The sequence below is a fragment of the Daucus carota genome, chromosome 8, assembly GCF_001625215.2.
Source record: "Daucus carota subsp. sativus chromosome 8, DH1 v3.0, whole genome shotgun sequence".
In the NCBI taxonomy this organism is placed as follows: domain Eukaryota; kingdom Viridiplantae; phylum Streptophyta; class Magnoliopsida; order Apiales; family Apiaceae; genus Daucus; species Daucus carota.
This window is the reverse complement of record NC_030388.2, coordinates 14,999,965-15,021,315: the sequence shown is the minus strand read 5'-3', so window position 1 is coordinate 15,021,315 and position 21,351 is coordinate 14,999,965. Positions and strand designations below refer to the sequence as shown.

The 21,351-nt window shown below is 34.7% G+C and overlaps 2 protein-coding genes across 2 annotated transcripts in view; both read left to right on the top strand.

Annotated features, from left to right (window-relative positions):
- Nucleotides 1-2,400: 2,400 nt before the first annotated feature.
- The window catches only part of LOC108199976 (L-ascorbate oxidase homolog), a 34,719-nt gene continuing 15,768 nt past the window's right edge, over nt 2,401-21,351 (top strand). The window contains exon 1 of the mRNA XM_017368012.2: nt 2,401-2,404. The gene's annotated coding sequence lies outside the window, so the exon portion shown is untranslated. The remainder of the gene's footprint in view (nt 2,405-21,351) is intronic.
- On the top strand, nt 18,656-20,818 carry LOC108198978 (autophagy-related protein 8C-like). The gene is made up of 6 exons (XM_017366750.2): nt 18,656-18,749; nt 18,883-18,925; nt 19,442-19,497; nt 19,576-19,628; nt 20,435-20,553; nt 20,651-20,818. The coding sequence occupies exons 2-6, from the start codon at nt 18,889-18,891 to the stop codon at nt 20,752-20,754; spliced, it is 369 nt and encodes a 122-aa protein (XP_017222239.1). The 5' UTR covers nt 18,656-18,749; nt 18,883-18,888; the 3' UTR covers nt 20,755-20,818.

Here is a 21,351-nt window from a genome sequence, read left to right as displayed (position 1 = left end):
AATTTCCCGCCCTTGCAAAATAAAAGCCACCAACATTGGTGGAATCTGAAAAGCAACCATATTTCTCTTCGGTCGCTTTTGTATGGCTATTTCTCAAAAAAAAAATCAGACCCTTTTTGTTGCTACCCCCTGTTTATTGCATAACTAAATAGACCATTCAACCATTCAAATACTCAACACTATCTAATTATTGGGGAAGGGGTGTGAACAAAATACAAATTAATAACATGCACAGAATCTTTCATAGATCCGTTAAAAATTCACGATAATACACATAATCTAGTTAAGTTCTGATCTTTCTTCCGGTTACAATACCATATCATGTACCAAAATATTATTTTAGCAGCCTACACATACTGCCGCTACTGCCAAAAACTATCACAAATAGACTATTTAACTAAAGATAAAAGGGACAGTATATTAAAAAAAACAAAAGCGACCGCAGGACACTGTTGGTCGCTTTTGTATTTAAAAGCGACCAAATAAAAGCCACCACATGCAAAAGCCACCAAACAAAAGCGACCGTCTTTAAAAGCCACCGTTAACGGTCGCTTTTATTAGTCAGAAAATGAAAGTTTGAACTTATATCAAAAGCTACATGTTTCGGTGGCTTTTATTTGTGGTCGCTTTTATTTGGTCGCTTTTAACCAATTTTCTTGTAGTGATAGTTCCTGACAGAAGCTAGTAAATTTTGTTTTCTTGTACATGATTTTATATCTGTACCGTTGCAGGTTCTTTTGGCCTGTAATGCCTTTTTTCCGGAGTTCTTCACTGACTGAAAATTCCTAAAAAGCATGCTTATGTCACCTGAAAGTATACTGTAATTATCATCTAGGAAAGTGGGAAGTCAATTTTTTTACCTTCAGAACACGTTATGTCAACTAGTATCACCTTGAGTCGCGACTAATGAGTATGGAATTGGTAAATTCTATTGGCATATTTTAATTCTTTAATAGCATATTGGTTAAATATCAGTCCGTCCTAATCTTGAAAGATCTCTCTTTTTATCCTACTTCTGTTTTTTTTTTATATAAATTATAATTCTTCCTCCACTTTGCAATTTTTTGACAAGTCATGTTACATTTTTTTATTTTTACTTGTACAGTAGTAAGTTAACTTTCATCCTCTTTCTTTCCTTTGGTCTTTCCTTGTTTACATAACATAAGAAATTTATTTATGTCTGGATATGTGGTTTTATCTCACTAAAAATGAAACATTTAATGACTTTGGCATAGTGAGGTGCATTTATTTGGCGAGATTGACATACTGTATTATTCAATTAGGTAACCAGATAGCACAAGTAACATAGGTAATTACTTTCGTTAAAAAAAATAGAAAAAAAAATAGAAAAAAAAATAGGTAATTATTCTCCCATGGACTTTCTGAGACTTGGTAACTGGTGAGTTTCTGACCTAGTTTAGGACTGTTTTTGGAGTTTTCTGTTTGTGTAAGTGCAAAACAAGAGTAATTCTAGAGTAATAACAGAGAATTGAGATGAGAACAGGTAGAATTAGGGATGAGAAACAGAGATTTAGATGAGAAGAGCAAGAAAACCTAGAGAAAGAGAGAGAGAGAGATTTTGGAGGCAAAAGCCAATTTTCTATTCATAACCGAAATGTAACAACAGACTGGTTTATATAGACCAGCGTACTCCAATAGTAAAGACAAAAGTACCCTTCCAAGACATATAGACACTTAACAATTCACCAACACACTGGACTCATACTCTGCTACTTATACTCCCATATCCTACTAACACTACTACTGTAGTTTCCTGACATTGACATGGCTGTATTTCGCCTTGAGATGAGCCAGATTTGTCTCAACCTCTTGTTTGAGTTGTAAGTCCTCCTCAAAGCGCTGCCTCTGCAGTTCAGCCTTCCTCTCTTCCATATTTATAAGTATCATTTCTCTTTCTTTAGCGAAGTGGTCCATCGCTTTTTGCTGAGACAATGTCAATGCAGGTTCCTTTTCAATCCTATTTCAAGGACCCAAAACAAAGACATTGGGAAGGTATAAACATAAGGTATAATAGATAAGCAAATACTTTTAGACATATAACTAGCACACAGCATGTTCTAGCAGTTGGCCACATGTTTTAAAGTGCATCCCAAGAATACACAGTGAAATATGGTTTTGAGGAAAACATATCGAGGTAGCATTAACGCAGATACAATAATGAATACCACATACTTAGTTTTGATGGCCAAATGTGGTTATTCGAGGACTTGTCTAAACTTACCAGCAGATTAGCAACTGTTAGTGACTATTGCCGATTCATATACATAATTGGGTGTAAATTGACATTTTGTTATTTAATAGTGTTTGTAGCGGATCCTAAATATTTCATTCTAGTATCAGTATATAGTTCTAACTAGCATGGGCCTAAGTTTAGAGAGACAGAGAGGGATAAGACAATATATAAAGGCTTCATCTAATATTGATTTACAGACATTAAGTAGTATTATATTAAACAAGTTGGAGTTCTAACCTTGTGGTTTCTGCAGATCCGGTATCTTGGTCAGAGCCCTTGGTCTCTTCATAAATTTCTACTTCGTCTAAGGCCAGCTCACGGAATAAAAGATCCGCATGGTGTTCAAATATAGGTGCCTGTGAGTCAGAGTCCCACACATTCACGTTCTCTTCCTCCACAATTAAATCAGTCATTTGCTGACTCAAAGCCTGGAACATTTGCCATTGTGCTTTTAAAGCTTAGTTGAAACTCACATTAACCCATCCATCTTCTTCATCATCTTTTTCTTCTTCTTGGTCTTCTACTCCTTGTCTTGATGTTCTTTCTTTTTTTTGAATTCCACTTCTTGACTCTTCTCATAACAGCCTTGAAGAACATGTTTGGAAGCCGCGTCTCAACCGTCCCAGTGAATTTTATCTTGAGGAGGGAAGTTTCCTGATAGTTTATGATAGATTTATAAACTGAGCTATAGAAATGTATATCTATGGTGTATGCAGAGAAGAAAAGGAAATGAAACTATATTTCTCAGAATGAATAGAAGATACAAACTAGTTCTGTTTTTATACTATTACAACCAGTCAACTATAGTTGACTATTTCCAGCTGTAACTATTTGTAACTAACTCCAGCTGTCACTTCCACACACTAGCCTGCAATGCCTCCATGCTCTGGTGCTTTAAGGCTAACATCACTTTAGCCTTGTGCTGTGGTTTTAGGCAAACCAGTGCTGCCACATGGTCTTTATCACCCGTATTACTCCCCCCACAAGCTTGAGACACACAAGGATTGTGAAGACCAAGCTTGGAACAGATAAACCAATGAGACGAACCACCAAGCGCCTTGGTAAATATGTCCGCCAACTAATCTTTGGTGGAAATCTTCAAAGGAAGAATAATCCCAGCTTGAACCTTCTCACGTATGAAGTGACAATCGAGTTCAATATGCTTAGTGCGAGCATGTTGAACTGGATTGTTAGCAATATCCACAGCAGCCTGATTATCACAATACACCGGCACAGCACATAACACAGGAATCAAGAGATCAGCTAGCAAATATTTGAGCCACATAATCTCAGTTGTGATGGAAGCAAGAGCTCGATACTCTGCCTCAGCAGTGCTCTGAGAAGTAACAGTTTGTTTCTTGGCTTGCCAAGAAATGAGAGAAGCACCGAGTTGAAGGCAAAACCCAGTAACAGACCTGCCAGAAATGGTGCAACCACCCCAATCGCTGTCACAAAAGCCTTTCAACACCAGGTCATTGTTGGCAGGAAAGAACAAACCAAGACCAGCAGTGCATTTGAGGTAACGAAGCACTCGAAACAAAACATCCAAATGCTTAACACGAGGTGCGTGCATGAATTGACTAAGCAAATGTACTGAGTAATTGATGTCCGGTCTAGTGAAAGTCAAGTAAAGTAGTTTGCCCACAAGACTACGATACAAGGAAGGACTCTCAACCAAATCACCAGATTTATCATTATCATACAGCTTAAGATTCTGGTCTAGAGGAATGGAAAGAGGTTTGGAATTCAGAAGGTTAGTAGCAGAAAGCATGTCCAAAACAAACTTTTGTTGACGGAGCAACAAACCTTGATCAGTACGAGAAATCTCCAAACCCAGATAATACTTTGCCAAACCCAAATCCTTAATGCTGAATTTATCATGCAATGCTTTCTTGACATAATCCATGAAGGCAAGATTGTTACCAGTAAGAAGGATGTCGTCCACATAAACCACGCTGACAGTAAACAAGGAGTCTTGCTGATGTGTAAACATGGCATAATCAGCCATAGACTGCTGAAAATCAAGAGACATTAATAAGAAATCAGAAAGCTTCTTGTTCCATTGTCGTGACGCCTGACGGAGCCCGTAAATAGATTTGATTAGCCTGCAAACCAGTTTGGAGCTAACAGAATCAAGAACATAACCCAATGGAATGTCCATGTACACCTCCTCAACTAGATCACCATGCAAAAATGCGTTATTAATGTCCAATTGAAACAATGGCCAGTTTTTGGAAGCAGCAACCGCCATGACAGACTTGACAGTAACACCCTTCGCTACTGGAGCAAAAGTGTCATGAAAATCAACCCCGGGTTCTTGAGTATATCCTTTGGCTACCAAGCGGGCTTTATAACGATCGATGTCACCATTGGCCAAGTATTTGATCTTAAAGACCCACTTACACCCTATGGTTTGTTTGCCATCTGGAAGAGGAACTAAAACCCAGGTATTATTAGCTTCAAGAGCAGCTAGCTCTTTATTCATGGCCTCCACCCACTGGGGGTCACGAACTGCTTGAGCAAAAGTACGGGGCTCAACAATCTTAGTAATCTTAGCCAGAAAAACCACATGATCACTAGAAGACTGGGAAGAAACGAAATCAGACATAGGATACTTGACATTGGGAGCAACTGGAGAATATACAGTACTGAGATTGACCTGATAATCAGACCACCAAGCAGGTCGTTTACGATCTCGAGTGGACTTGCGAAGCAAATGCTGATTAGATTCTTGAAATAAGTCCGTGTCAGGATGAAGATTAACCAGTGTATCATTGTCTGGTGGCTGATCAACCCATTCAAAAGTTGGGGAATTACTAGGCTCAACAAGTTCACCAGTGCTGTCCCCAGAAATAGGTGAAGGAGCATCCTCATTAGTAGAAATCCAATGTTTAAGAGCATAAGGATCATGAGGCTTAGCTTCACTAGTATTATCAAGGAAAGGAAACTGAGTTTCATGGAACACCACGTGACGAGAAACAAATATACTGTTGTCAGCCAAATTAAGCAATTTGTAACCTTTGTGCCCTGGTGCATAACCCAGAAAAACAGATCGGATAGCTCTAGGACTGAACTTGTCAAGGGAATGGACAGAAGAGTAACAAAGGCAGCCGAAAACCTTGAACAAGTCATAATCAGGAACCGAGTGATTCAAACACTCATAAGGAGTTTTATAGTCCAAAATCGGTGTGGGCAACCGATTAATAATGTAGGTAGCAGTAAGAATACAATCCCCCCAATATTTGATTGGTAACCCGGACTGAAAACGCAATGAGCGAGCAATAGAAAGCAAATGGCGATGCCTTCGTTCTACACGACCATTCTGAGCAGGTGTACCAACACAAGAGGCTTGATGAAGCACACCTTTATCTGCCAGAAAAGAATTCATGGCACTATTGAAAAATTCAGTCCCATGATCACTACGGATCTGCTGAATTGTAACACCCTCAAACTGATTTTCCACAGAAAGCATAAAGGCACGTAGCTGTGGAAAGACATGTTGTTTGGTAGGCAACAAGAATGTCCAAATGTTTCGAGTGTGATCATCCACAATCGTGAGAAAGAACTTGCAACCTGAATGTGTTTCATGAGCATACGGCCCCCACAAATCGACATGAACCAGTGCAAAAGCTCGAGGAGCACGACTGTCACTTAATGAAAATGGCAGTTTGGTCTGTTTTGAAATTGGACAAACTGGACACTCTTTGTTGCACATATCATTCACATGGTCCTTAACAACAGAAATCTTGTGCAGGACCTCATTGGACACATGGCCTAGCCGTAGATGCCATAAGACACTGAGTTGGCGTTTACTGACCACATTGTTTAGTGAAACAAAATCAGAAGTACCAGAGGAACCAGACTGGAGCTCTAAATGATAGAGACCATCCAATAATTTTCCTGTAGCTACAACCTGAGTGTTGTCAGCAGTGTAAAAGGTGCAAGACTTAGGTAAAAACACAACTGATCCATCACTGTCACTGGACCATTTTGACACAGAAAGCAAATTATATGCAAACGTGGGAACAAATAGTACATCACGTAGAATCAGATTAGAGTGAACAATGAAGCTACCAGTTTGATGCACCAAAATTATTGTACCATTTGGCAAGGCAAGGTTAACAGGAGTAGACAAATTCTTCACATCTGTCAACAGATTCAATGAGCAACACATGTGATCCGTGGCTCCCGTATCAATCAACCAAATACGACCAGTAGATTGTGACATGATCAAACTGGCTCTAGAAGTTACCATACTGGCAAAGTGATCCTCAGGACTGCTAGAGCTCTTTGTATTGCCCATAAAAAATGACATCATCTGGCTCATTTGATTAATTTGACTTTGCATCTGTTGTATTTGATCAGTTCCCTCTGTAGTCGACTGTGCCACATTAGCTTGATTAGCTTTAGGCAAGGGACGAAACTGACCAGCTGGACTAGAAGCAACACCAGAAATTTCTTTCTTTTTCTTCCAATTTGGTGGATAACCAATCAATTTAAAACATTGCTCTTTGGTGTGACCATTGTAATTACAATGAGAACACTTGATGACTGATTTTGCAGGATTGGTCGGAGGTAATTTCTTGTTGTTTGTGGTAACATCTGGAGAAGCAGAACTTCGAAGTAAAGCATTAGAAACAGGACTAGCAGCTGGTACCAAACTCTGGTATCCTTGACGTGCCTTTTCATCCTGTTTAACGTAGGCATAAGCTTGAGATAAGCTAGGCAAAGGATTCATCATAAGAATCTGTCCACGCACTGTAGCATTACTCTCATGTAGTCCCATAAGAAATTGTAGAAGCTTTCTTTTCTGCTCCCTATCTACTTGAGTTTTCTGAGAACCACAACTACAAGGTACAGTAGGCTCCAGAACTGTATATTCATCCCACAAACCTTTCAATTTGTGAAAATAAACCTCCACAGATTTATTACCCTGTTCCAAACTGTGAATATCCTTCATTACTTGAAATACTCTGTGTCCACTAACTCCTGAAAATCTTTCTTTCAACTCCTGCCAAACTTCACTAGCAGTAGCAACAAAGTTCAAACCATCTGAAATTTCTTCAGTTACGGAGTTTAGGATCCAAGTAATGACTAAATCATTAGTTCTCTCCCATTGAGAAAACAAAGGAGAGCTAGTGTCTGGTTTAGGATAGACATCGTTAATAAGAACAAACTTATTTCTAGCATTCAAAGCTATCCGCATAGATCTAGACCATGGAGCATAGTTATCTGCTCCAGTTAGCTTCTTAGCAATCAACAACAATCCAGGATGATCATTATTGTGAATGAACAAAGGATGAGCATTGCTATCAACTATAACAGTATTGTATAATGCTGTCTTTTCTGGATCAGGAGTAATTCTTTTAGGAATATCCTGATTAAAACAAGCATCGTTTTCTACAAAATCGTCACCTAATCGTGCAAAAGACGAGTTCGACATGACTGAAACAACAATTTTAGATCAATTTTAGTCTCAACTAACAATTGACGTCTAGCACAAAGATCAAAATCGTTAACGAAACGCGAACGATGAAGAACAGTGCTCAAATCTGTACAAAAGAGATGAAACCTGAAAATTAGGGCTCGAAACAGCGAAGAAATCGAGATGCGAAATCTGAAACTTAGGGCTTGAAACAGCAAGGAAAGCGAGATGCGAATCTGCTATGAAACATCGATCAACAGCATCAAGTAGGATCTTCAACAGTCATGTCAAGCTCTTATACCATGATAGATTTATAAACTGAGCTATAGAAATGTATATCTATGGTGTATGCAGAGAAGAAAAGGAAATGAAACTATATTTCTCAGAATGAATAGAAGATACAAACTAGTTCTGTTTGTATACTATTACAACCAGTCAACTATAGTTAACTATTTCCAGCTGTAACTATTTGTAACTAACTCCAGCTGTCACTTCCACACACTAGCCTGCAATGCCTCCATGCTCTGGTGCTTTAAGGCTAACATCACTTTAGCCTTGTGCTGTGGTTTTAGGCAAACCAGTGCTGCCACATGGTCTTTATCACCCGTATTAGTTTATCAAGTTAACATCAATTTTTCCTGTAGTGGCAGAGTAAATGATTGGCATCAAAATCTTGGCTTGTTCCTTTATAAGGTTGAACAGGTGATGTTTTTTGCGTCTGAGACTGATTTCTTGACTGGGCGATGCCATTATTGTTTCAAGAAATACAAAGGGAGAGAAAGGGAGGGTGCGTGTTTAGAGACAAATGGAGAGGGCCGGGGAGGGTTTTTTTGAGGGAAAGAGAGAGAGTTTTGCGTTTTAGAGATGAGAGAGAGGGGGTGGAGTAACTGGAGTTTGTTAGTTGGGTCCCAGTTCTTCAATTTCCCTCCTTTTCTGTACTTACCGTAGCGTGCATCGATGGTTGTAAGCATGGGCTGTCTTTCGGCCCATTGCAGTTGGCCCGTATGAAAAAGTGTGTTAAAATATGAAATGATTCGAGGATCAATAATAGATTAGTAGTGTAAACTATGTAAGGAATTTCCATGTTTAATTTTACTCTATGTATCTCTACTCTTGTGTTTTTATTATTGATATAGATAACTGAATTATAAATTGCCTTTTATATTTCAAATTTAAATCTAATAATACTCAATAATATTTGTTTTAAAAAAATTTTGATATAAGAGAAAACTGACCCAAGATTTTGGAAAATAAATAAATAGCTTTCTGCTCCGCCCATTTTTTTTACATTCTTTTTCTTTTTGAACGAGAATTGATTAAATAATGAAAAGTCATATCTACAAAATAATCGAGTCGAACAAATATAATATAATCGATTAATTCAAATAATTAAGCGATTTCTTGAAATTGATACATGTACCCGATGTACTTTTGTAAAGACCTCATCTGTCTAATTTTTTCTTGGAAAATTTTTTATGAGTTATGTATTTATTTTTTTATAATAGGTAATTATCTACTTTATTTTATATATCTACTTATCTACCACTCTTCTTACATATATTATTAAAAAAAACAAGGACATGTGAAGTCCAAGGTGTGAGTAAGGGTGACCGCGGGTTGGTTTGGGCGGGTTACAAGCAAATTAGTAACCCGACCCAATTAGGTTGGTTTTGTATAATTTGAACCTATTGTAAATTTTATTAAAGTCGAGTTGGGTTAGTTCGGCTTGATCGGATTGGTCGGGTTGATCAGGTTAATCATAAAATAGAATTTAGTGTAACATATATTTGTATTTGGTGGCCAGCAATAAAATAACTCAGGAGATGGAGAATCAAAATCACTTGCAACTTAATCTAGTATGCAGTTATACAAGTGATCACAACATATGCATATCATAAAACACTACAATCATAATACACTACAATCTAAAGAATTAATTTATGTTACACATAAATAGAACATCATTATATTATATAGGGGCGAGCAGAAAAAACCGAAACCGCAAAAAAACCTTAAAAAACCAAAAAACCACACCGAAAAAAAACCAAACCGCAAAAAAAAACCGAAATTAATGGTGCAGTTTAATTTTCGGTTTTATGTTTAAACCGCACTGAAATTAACCGAACGGAAATAAATAAATAAATAATAGTAATAAAGCACCTCAGTCATTTTTACACTACACATTTTTTTTTATATCGAGTCTTGCTTGCTTCTCCCAGAGACCTTCACTTGCTGAGTCACTTAAATAAGTGAAAGGACACCCAAATATTTGGAGGAGCACTTGATCGAACACTAGGACTATTGTAATTTAGCACACAGCAGAAATATTTCTGTTGTTAATCTGCTTGTTATTAATATAAGATTTTATTATGAAACATATTCTACTCTTTTTATTTATGTACTTTTTGAAGACTTTTTATTTGAATTTCATGATTAGTTAATTTTGGATAATTTTATTGACTTGACATCATCTAATTTCTTGTCGGAATATGTATGTTTTAGTTTTTATTGTGTATTAAAAAAAATCGGATGAAAGTATGTAATGTTTCCTATATCCTCATATATGGAAAGAGGAGCAACCGAACATATTGTACATGTTCATGGTAATTTTTTATTTTTTAAAAAATTATTATGGACAAAAGTAACAAATAATAGTAGAAAAATTGGAAAAAAAACCGTAACCGACTAATGGTTAACCGCAACCGATAAACCGTTTTAATTCGTGTGGTTACAGTTAATGATAATTAACCGAACCGAACCTCATTCAACGGTTTGGTTACGGTTAATGTCAGGAACCGCACCAAACCGCACCATGCACACCCTTATTTACAAAAGGAGAAGATCTAAACTAATTAAAGAGGATATATATCAAGGAAAGATGACAACCTGAGACTTTAGAGAAGATCAATATAGAATCAGTGATTGATATGTTTTAGGAAGAAGATTTGTATCATATCAATTAGTAAATATCTTGTAACCGCGTGCTATATAAACACAACATAGATTTACACTATAGGTGTTATCGAATCGGAACAATATCATTCTTGTAACCTAGCAGCTCTTAGTGATAAACTATAGATCAGTAAGAGAGTAGTTGTTCCACTACTGTATCAGATTATATCATTTGAATAAAAGCTGAAGTTAGTTTTTACTGTGTTCTCAAGTTTGAATTGATTGTATCGACTATATTCAACAGCCCTTCTATAATGATTTTAGGCCTAACACAATATGTCTATCATCCTCGTAGATCTCTTGGCCAAAAGTAATGGTTGTCTATCATCACGATGTTGGGTCATGTACGTGTCTCGAGCATCCCTCTAGTCATTTGAAGTTTCCTCCTATTATAACTTGATCACCATACCCAAACACATTGCGTGGGGTGACTAACTGAAACTTCTGGTCCTTGTTGCTTGATGGGTTTCCTTCATCTATAGGTCGCTTTCCTGAATGATGACTCTTAGGTATCACGGGCTCAACTACTATCACCCATCCTTTTAGATCTTGTATGTCCCTGAGTTCCTTCCTCATCTCTATCAACTCCCTCAACAAGTCATCATTTCTTACCATAGTAGGTGGTTTTTGCCCTAAGGGACGACGGGGATTCACATTATCTCCATGGAGTACTTCTTTTTCAAGGCCCTGATTATTGGAGTTGATATTGGTATTGTCAGTGTTGTTGTTGGGCTGTCCGCTTCCGGCCTAATTTGCTACACCACTGTTCGACATCCTTTCCTCTTATATGGTGATCTTTGTCCCCCCCCCCCCCAATCCTTCTAGCAATAATTTGTTAATGAAGAAATCCGGAAGTTAACCAGATTAAAGTTGTAATCGGAATCAAGATTTGTGGCGACGGGTGTTCATCGAAATTTAGGATGGTGATTGATATAGAGGTGCATGAAATTGTAGGACAGAGTTCATGATTACAAAGAAAATAGGATTTTCTCCACAAGTCTCTTGCTTTCAATAATTGTCAACACCTACAATTTGCCTACATGCATACCTCTATTTATAAGAGATCAAGGCATACGTAGTTCTAATCGCTTAAGAAACCTACTAGGATTCGGTTTCCCCTTCAACCTTCTTCAGGGTCCCAATACGATGAGGCCTAATCATGGGCCTCGAAACATGACAGTCGACCTATGACTTTTTGAATCTCACTCAGATTCGGGATTTTCCCAGACTCATCATAACCAGAGATGGCAAACGGGTCGGTCCAAACGGGTTTTGTAAAAACTAAACCCGAACCCAATTTTATGTTGTGAACCCGAACTCATCGGGTTTTATTCGGATCCTGGTTAACCCGAAACCCGAAATATTCTTATACAAGTATTTGTCATATGTGGAGCCTATTATCACATAAGTACTCTGAAGGCCAACACACATTTATCATAGTGGTGCTACTGGTGCATCGATACTATGGGATCACAAAACTCATCCTTGTGCAGAACGTGATAAAATGGTTGAATGCCAAAGAACCAAATCCAAATCAGATCGTAAGAGCCATGGTTGGAGGTCCTGACTATAATGAATAGATGAAAGGGATGACTCATTAGAATACAAAGAAGGGTCTTCATTCATCAATGATAGATCTCATCCATACCCAAGGGCGTCCCCCCAAGCACAATATGTTTTCTTTCGCACATCGAACCTATATGTGACTCATTATATCTTGGATGCTTGCTACGCAATGCTTTTCTTCTTTAAACGCGCTCACTATCAGTGGAAAGCACGTCCGCCTTCAATCCAACCATGCTTGGCTCAGATTATGACCCACAAACACTTCTTTAACCCTTTATGTACATATATCCCATGTAAATTAGCCCATAGTGAATTTTGGGTATATAACAATATCTATCATCATTTACAAAGATACTAGCAAGAATCAGGAGTTTCCCATCTATGCTCAAGTACCTGCTATGTTGACATTCTAAAATAAATAAAAATTATATTAGAATCAGATAGGCCTCCATAAATCAACAAAAAAATATATTTTAGAAAACAACCTCAGATATGTCCTTTAAACATGTATGTTGCAACATATCTTCTGCGTCATAGATCAACAAATATATGAATTTTTACATAAAACCCCTCAAACGAGTACTTTAAATATATGTATCTCTAAGATATGATATTGTAGATGGACCCATACTATCAAGCACAAATGCAACAATGTCATATTTTAATGTTGACTACACAACTTCGAACGCCCTGATGGAAAAGCTGTCTATATCAAATGGCAAGCCACTAGACTCCTCTTACCGCTACTATTGCAAAGCAATTTGTCCCTGCTAATGAGACCTATGCAAAAGAGTTTCCTATTAAGATAATCTTGGAGGCATATATTCCATAAGGACCGGATGTAAACAACCAATAAGAATGTAATATTTTATAAATAAATTTGAAGTTTTTATTAGTGATTTATCTCAAAGTCTACCAAAAATACACTAACACAATTCTATGTTATGCAATCATTTGTTCAACTAATGAACTTTGTATGCAAAGGAACAGTAATTGACATCCTCAATGGAAATGACTAGTACTATATGTGTTGTCCAAAATGTGCACGGACTGTTCCTGAACAAAATGGAAAATTAACTGTGCAGGCTGCCGAGGAGGCCATCCCGGTTACGTAAGGGTATATGACTACAATTTCACAATTTACTGCTACACATTTTGCGCAAAGATATTCAAAAAATTTTAGGTACGTTTAATTACACGTACTTGTCAAATATTGTATAAGAATGTTAGAATAGATTTGTAGGCAAACTTACAAGTTAAATTTAACTGTATAAGATTTTTATCGTTAATGTAAAACGCAAACTACGGCCTCGTGCAGGCAATGCTTATAATTTATACTATGCGAAGTACAACAATTTTATGATGTGCCACTAGTAGTTTATACACTTGATTGCATCCATTTAATTTACTAAATCTTTTCTGCTTGCCACGGACAAACCTGTTCTTATGAACTATGTTAAGAAGGTGCATCCAGCATATTTCGTGAGAGGCAAATGAATTTACAAGTCCTTGTGAGACGTTACTTTTCTTTTTAATCGGCTTCTTTCAGTTACTCATCTGACCATACTATCATACTCTAAAACATATATGTGAAGCTATTTATGCACTATATTAATTATCCAAAAATAACTTGTTGCGTAAATAATACCAACAAAGGATTTTAAACTAAAATTTGGTTTGCAAAATATCCAACCGGGTGCTACAAAGGCATTGAGGGTTTTTAAGACATGCGATCAGCTAACAGGAATCACATTACTTTCTGAAACTCAAGATGGTTTACATTTATGACTGTTGTACAACAAGTTTAAAACTGACTTTATATTTGGTCATCTTAGATTCAAGAACACATTATAATTAACATTAAACTTTTATCAACAAATATCAATAATTTCTCATAGCAATATCAATCACACAAGATGGTCCGATCCTATGCAAAAACACGTGTCTTGCACGGATTATTTTGCTACTATAATTTATTTAACCTTGGAAAAGTTTATTATCATAATTTGATATTCTATTATTATATGTATATACTAGTTTGTTGTGTGACGACTCGTAATATTTATTATTTTATTGTATAAATTTTAATATTAAATTCAAAAAATATACAAATCTGTTAATTAAATAAATTTTTATATAATTAATTGATATGTTAGGATTAATATAATATTTGCGAACATGTTAAATACAAAATTTGATTAAAAAAATCACACTTGTTGAAATATGCAAATAATAATAAAGTAGTGAAAACTTATTACTACAATTTTATTGAAACTTAATATGAACGAATATTAAGACAGAAAGTTTTTAAAAAAAGTTGTTAGAAATTTAATATGCACATGTATTGAGAAAATGATAATCAAGGAAGGCTACTTCAAATATCTTGTGCATAGAATGTCCATGTCATGATGTTACTAGGGATAGGCTCTGGGAGCAAATCTTTCTTCTCGCCACTTATGGTGATGTAAAAGCAGCCATCTTCATCTTTGTATTCTTCGTAAACTGATGACATCAGTTTATCAACTACGTACAATACCCAAATAAATAGATTCATAAGACCTAAAATTTACCTAGATAATTCATTTGATAAAAATAAAATATAATGTACTTACAGATAGGATCCTTATGCTCCACAATGCTACATAAGGAATATGTCCTCGACATAGATTTGAATAATCGCAATAAAGAATTCTTCAAGGCTCTTGTTAGCTGGGATAAGAGTTCTACAAAGTCACAAAACAGAGTACAGTAAAGCATCAAACCCAAATTTATCACACATTAATTACAACATACAAATGCAGTATTGTGTATTCGTGTTAGTAGGCAGTCTGCGAGCAAGTACAATAGGTTAGCTATCTCATTACCTATTAATAATATAAAATAATAAATCCTAGTGAGTCTTACTGATTTAGGTAATCTATTTTGAGTGTCAACTCCAATAACAATTTCTATATTTGTTCCCCTATTATTATTTTAATAATAAATTTGAGAGAGAGAAGGGGGAAACGGAGGAAAAAGGTAAAGATTATTCATGAATATTTAATAAGTAATGGCTAGAGTTTACTTAAAAATAGGTAATCACTAGAAGATTTGAGAATGTGCTAGTGATTTAGGTAATCACTAAGATAGTGTTGGAGTACCCTTTTTTGATACATTACCTAAATATGAGTTTAGGAGCTCATTTGGGTAAAATATTGGACTTACTCTTATAATCTGAATTTATCCAAGATAAAAGGCAAAGGCATAAACAATTTACTTCTTCTTTTTGGGATATTTAGACTTCAATGGACTCCCTTCATCCCGTTGTAGAATCACCTGCAAAGGAAACTCGGATGTAAGATAAGTTTAAGAAAGCAGCTGCAATTAAACCGTAATCGACATAGCCATAACAAGAGTAATAAATGATAAATATCTTACAGGTATGGAATCAGGATTCTTCTCTCTAACGCGCGCTATGTCTGCTTTCCTCTCTTCTGAAATAAAAAAGAGAAACACTTTGATATATTAGGCATGCATGAAATCAAACTAACACTGCATATATTAATCTTATTAAAAAAAATCACCTTATTTATTTACCCAAAATAATAGCATTAGAATTTATTTTATGCAAGCACTTGCTAATTGCATTCAGAGTTTCAAGTGTATGTACCGGCTCATGATCAAACTAATTAACACAAACTTTTCACGACGCCAAGATATGATTATTAGAGAGAAGAGAAAATATAGAAGAAGGATGCGAATTGAAAATAAAAATCTGAAGAATAATTAATCCATACCTCACAATTTCTCTGATTTGATGTTGCTAGTAGTTGCGGACAAGGTCACAAATTCTCGAAATGCTGCAGAGAATGCAGTAACTTACGTGAATGACGTGCCCCAAGAGAAAGAAAACAAAACAGTAAATCACTGGGAATTTGATCAAACATAGGTCCATCAATATCATAAGCCTCCAAGAATTTGCTAAATACCAGTACGAATAACATTCACCATGTCATGGGACCGAAAATAAGAACATACTTAAACTTCACAATCGTACTTCAATTTGTTAATATACGAATTTCACTGAAATATACAGAAAGGAATGATCTGTACAAATTGTGCAGGAGAAAACAATCCATACCGGAACAATATTTCTCTGAATCGAATTTCCAGAAAGCTGGTGGCAAATCCGTATATTTTCGGAAATCTGCAAATATATCAGTTTCCGTGATTAACACGATTTGATTCAAATTCACTAAAACCATATATATGAATGGCAATCGGTAGAGTTAGAAAGCAATAGCCTGTACAGGACAGATAATATTAAGGTACTGTTTGAGGTTGTTGTTGTGCAGCTTTTTGGTGAAAAGCATGTCAAAAATTGTTCGGTAAATTTAAAAGCAGTTTTTCCGAACATGAGTTTTTAGCTGGAAATCTGCTTTTAGAAAAGCAGGTCCTCAGGAAGCTATTACACATTTCACCATAAAACTCACCAAAAGCATTAATTTAAACGGACCCTAATTCAGGAAAAAAAGTCCATGCCTTTTGCATATTTCTCTGCTACAAAGTTGCAATTAGTTGGTGCTACCAAAGTCACAAATTCACTAAAAGCTGCAAAAGTCATATTTATTTGTTGTCATAATCGAAGATCATATTTGTTTGTTGTATCATAAATCGATAGAAGCGATTCGTGGATAGAGATGAGAAACATAATGTAAAAAAGATTGTGTAGGTTTAAAAACAAAAGAAACATACTAAGCACATGCAGTAAAAGAAAAGGGCCTTGCTTCTGCCATGATTAATTAACAGTACTGGATTACTGGAACTCTCAATTACCTCTGCGTCGGTAGATTGTGTAGACAGTAGACGCTTATTTGAATTTTTGAGTGTTTATATAGATATCTGATGGAAAATACAAGTCTCCTAAATTCACAAAAATTCTATCTTTATCTCTATATTTTTGTAAAATAGCGTTCGGATGTTGATAGGTAAAAATTTTGAGTAAATAAAAATATTTTTAGGTATCTAAATATTATGATAATCTAATATAAAATTTGATAAGCTTTTAAACATCTATTTATACTATGCTATTATCTATCTATACTATACTATAATAAACGGTATAATTTGGTCACAAATTTTTTATCACATTTTTTTGTTATTCCTAAACAAGTCTTTCTATTTTAAAATAAATAAACATAAACGATATCTATTCTTATTTATAACGTGTTTGGGTAAAAAAAAAACTTAAACTCTAACTCTAACGTGTTTTACTCAGATACAAAATGAACCGTGTTAAATTAATCAGAAAACACATAAATCACGTACTACTTTAAAAAAAATTAGAATGATTATAAAATTGTTTATATTACCGTTTTACAATTAAAAGATATATTGTAAAAGCTAAATTTGTAGAAAAATATAATCAGTTGTTTTATATGATTTGATCATACTTAAATCCCTTATAATACAACTATTCATGTAAAAAGTTTATAGCATCCAATAATAATACTAAATAAATAATAAAATTATTTTAAACATTAAATTATAAATAATAAAATTTGAAGTATATAGTCGCCCGTATTTTCCATAGGTTTAAGCCTTGTATAAAAAGTCAAGGTGTAAAATTTGACTTGAAATGATTACATATTTTTGTCATAATTCCTAATTATCCTTTTCTCTATTCTCTTAAAAATTAAATATGCATAATTATATAAACAATCTATCTTCTTATTTATAAAGTTTTTACTTCAAAAACAGCCACAAATTATATCAGACAAATCGGTGCGAGAAATCGGTCGACTTGACTGTTACCAGAAAGTGTGTCGTATTTACTATTTAGTAACTCTCAAAAAATATTATGCACCCGTAGATCTCTTATAAAAGCCCACAACATCTTATTTCAAATTTTTTATACATGGCCAACTACGAGTCTGAATATTTAGCCTTCATAATAACTTAAAATCTTTTGGACAATAATAGTTTTTCACAAATTATATTTTTAATAAATCTTGACACATAACAATCTTTACTCAGCGAAACTCCTATAATTTTATTAACAACTTACTAAATGTCCATATATTTGAACATGTATAGTGTCATACTTTACTGAACAAAATAATACTTTCATTCCCATACACTAAACACACAATAATAAAGTATTCTATATCAATAAATATTCTCATACAAAGTTATACACACTCAAAAAAAAAGAACATCACCATGATTGTCCTGAATAAAAATATTATGATTCTTTTTGTGCAAATATCAAAAAAAACAAACAAATTAAAATAAATTTTAAAAATATGAGTCATGCCTTGCAGTTGTTATACTAATTATTTTAAAAATGAAATTAAACGTTAAAACATATTTAACAAAAAATAAATTCATGTAAGAGTTGTAAACAGTAATCTTTATTTATATCCTAACAGAACTCTACTTTTTTGTTTTATTCTGTATATATACACATATATTTGTATATATTCACAACCCTTTCGTTGATCAGTTTCTTCCTCCACGCAAATTTGATTGTGTTTTCGCCAAACACAAATTTTACTTTGGTATCTTTAGCAGGTGAATAAAAGATGCATGCCATTTAATTTGTGATAATCTATGACTTTGTTATTGCTTGAATGGATCGATATTGTATGGAATTATTACACATGGTTGTGTTGAACAAGTTTGTGTTGTTTTCTTGAATTTGCAGAGATTGATGGCCAAGTCCGCTTACAAAAAGGAACACCCGTTTGGTATGTTTTTGAGTTTTCGTCTGTGTTTGTGTTTGTTGCATGTCTATTAAGCCTTTATTGCCATAAATATTGCATTACAATTTACAAATTAGATATCAGTTTAAAAAATGTAACAAGATATTAGAGGGGTATGCAAGAGTTTACGTTATATAATTAGTGGTCATGGCATAGACAGATTACTTAGGCCATCTCCGACAGTAGAACAAGTTTTTAGCCTAAATCTTGGTCCAAATTTAGACGAACCATCTTTCCATTCCAATAGTTTGCCCTTATAGATTGTTAAATCACGAATAATTCATATATAACTTGTGATGCTTCAGTTGATTATTCTTTCTGGTATATGGGTGCCTTTTGTTTTCTTATAGTTGAGTAAAGTTTTGGGTTACTTATTACTCCGTTCTTAGGCATGTTACCTAATTAAAAGATGTGCTTTATGATCATATATATTCGCATCTGAATAAAGAGGAATCTGTTTTCATATGTTCTTCTTATGAATTTCTGATTTTATATTTTCAGAAAAGAGACATGCTGAAGCCACTAGGATAAGGGAGAAGTATTCTGATAGAATACCTGTAAGAACATTTATAGTTTTTTTCTCCTTTTTTCTGGCTTATTCAGGTGTTCGGTGTTTGACATTAGTTCTGGCTCAGGTGGTTGTAGAGAAGGCGGGAAAAAGTGAAATCCCTGACATTGACAAGAAGAAGTAGGTTTCATTTGCCCTTCTCTCATATTTTCTTGTAATACATTTTTAAGTTCTTCTTAATGCATTGCTTAGTTAATTGTATAGAACTTAAAGTTTCAGTTCACTTGGGTCTAAGCATGTCTCAGCTAAAAATGTGTTATTATATTGAAAACGCTTATGCCAGTAACATTTAATTTGTACTTTGTGTGTTAACATACAAAACTGTTCTCCAAATATAACAATTAGTGTACTTTTATAAAGTTGCCTTTGTTTGATGTTGGTCGTGGAGAAGTTAGAGTCAATGCACCTACCTGATCAGGACATTTTTGCTGTTGTAAATTATTTTCTCATATTACATCTAAAATAACTAAAATTAAATTTAGGTTGTGGATAAATCCCATTGATTGACATGGTATAATTTATTGCAATAGTAAGGTTAGGTGATCTTATTCTATATATCTCTTTTACGAATAGATTTCCAGAACCAGAACAGAGTTAGATATGGACCCTCTATTTCATAACTTAAGAATATATATTTTTCGTTTAGGTCGAAGGTTTTATAAATCTGAATAGATCATTAGATTTCTATCTCTGTTTTCCTGCCTTGTAAATTACAGAAAGAGTCTAATCTGCCTTGAACAAAAGTTCATGGTTTCTCTTAGAATGATAATTATAATGATACTGAAAGTATCACTTGAAACAAATTTTGAAATTGATCACTCGTGTTTGGCCTGAAATTTTTACCACAAGGTGGATGTGTCTCTGAAGGGAAGTGGCCCTTTTAGTGCAATTGTTATTTCTCACCTCCCTTTTTTGGTGCAATGCAGATACCTAGTACCAGGGGATTTGACAGTTGGGCAATTCGTTTATGTTATACGAAAAAGGATCAAACTTGGATCTGAGAAGGCCATTTTTATTTTTGTCAAGAATTTGCTACCACCAAATGGTTAGTTCTTAACAACTTTTGCATGTTAATAATTCTAGCAAGAGAAAAATAAGATTACATCGCTGAATCTGATTCCTCAATGATTATGTTACTACAGCTGCATTGATGTCTAAAATCTATGAGGAAAACAAGGATGAAGACGGATTCCTTTACATGACATACAGCGGTGAGAGCACGTTTGGTTCCCTGGAGTTGCAGTAGAATCAGTAATCATATTTTACTCAGTTCTTGTAAGGAGTTGTCTCTATTGCCTTTGGCAAGAATTATTTAGCTCCAAATGATTTCAGATGTCGAGTAGTTAAATTGAGTTGCTTATTTCAAGCTATTAGTATATTCATTAGCATTACATATTAGGATCTTGAGGCTGAAGCATGAGTTAGTATGGCTTGTGAATCGTACAGTTAATTATCAACATTAATCGAGAATTTAAACCATGGTGAAATGGTGCATTCTTTTTCCTGTGAATTCATGTTGTTAATTCATGTTTTAAGGATCAAAACTAGTTAAAGAGTTGATTTATGATGCTTGGTGGTAGGACAAAACTAAAACGTTTTGTTCCATGTTTAAGTTTTTTGGTTTAGTAAGCAATTGGGTTGTTCAATTCGGCCGAAGTATCTGTAATGGGCTTGGCCCAGATTGGTCAATATATTTTCAGCATTGAAGAGGGTCAAGACTCCATAATTCAATTTTCAAAAAAAAATACTCCGTAATTCATAATTATTTGAATTTAATTTTGAAAATGTAGAATGATTGAGAAAAGTAATAAGCATAACAGAATCAATGAAAAGGCTGTTTATC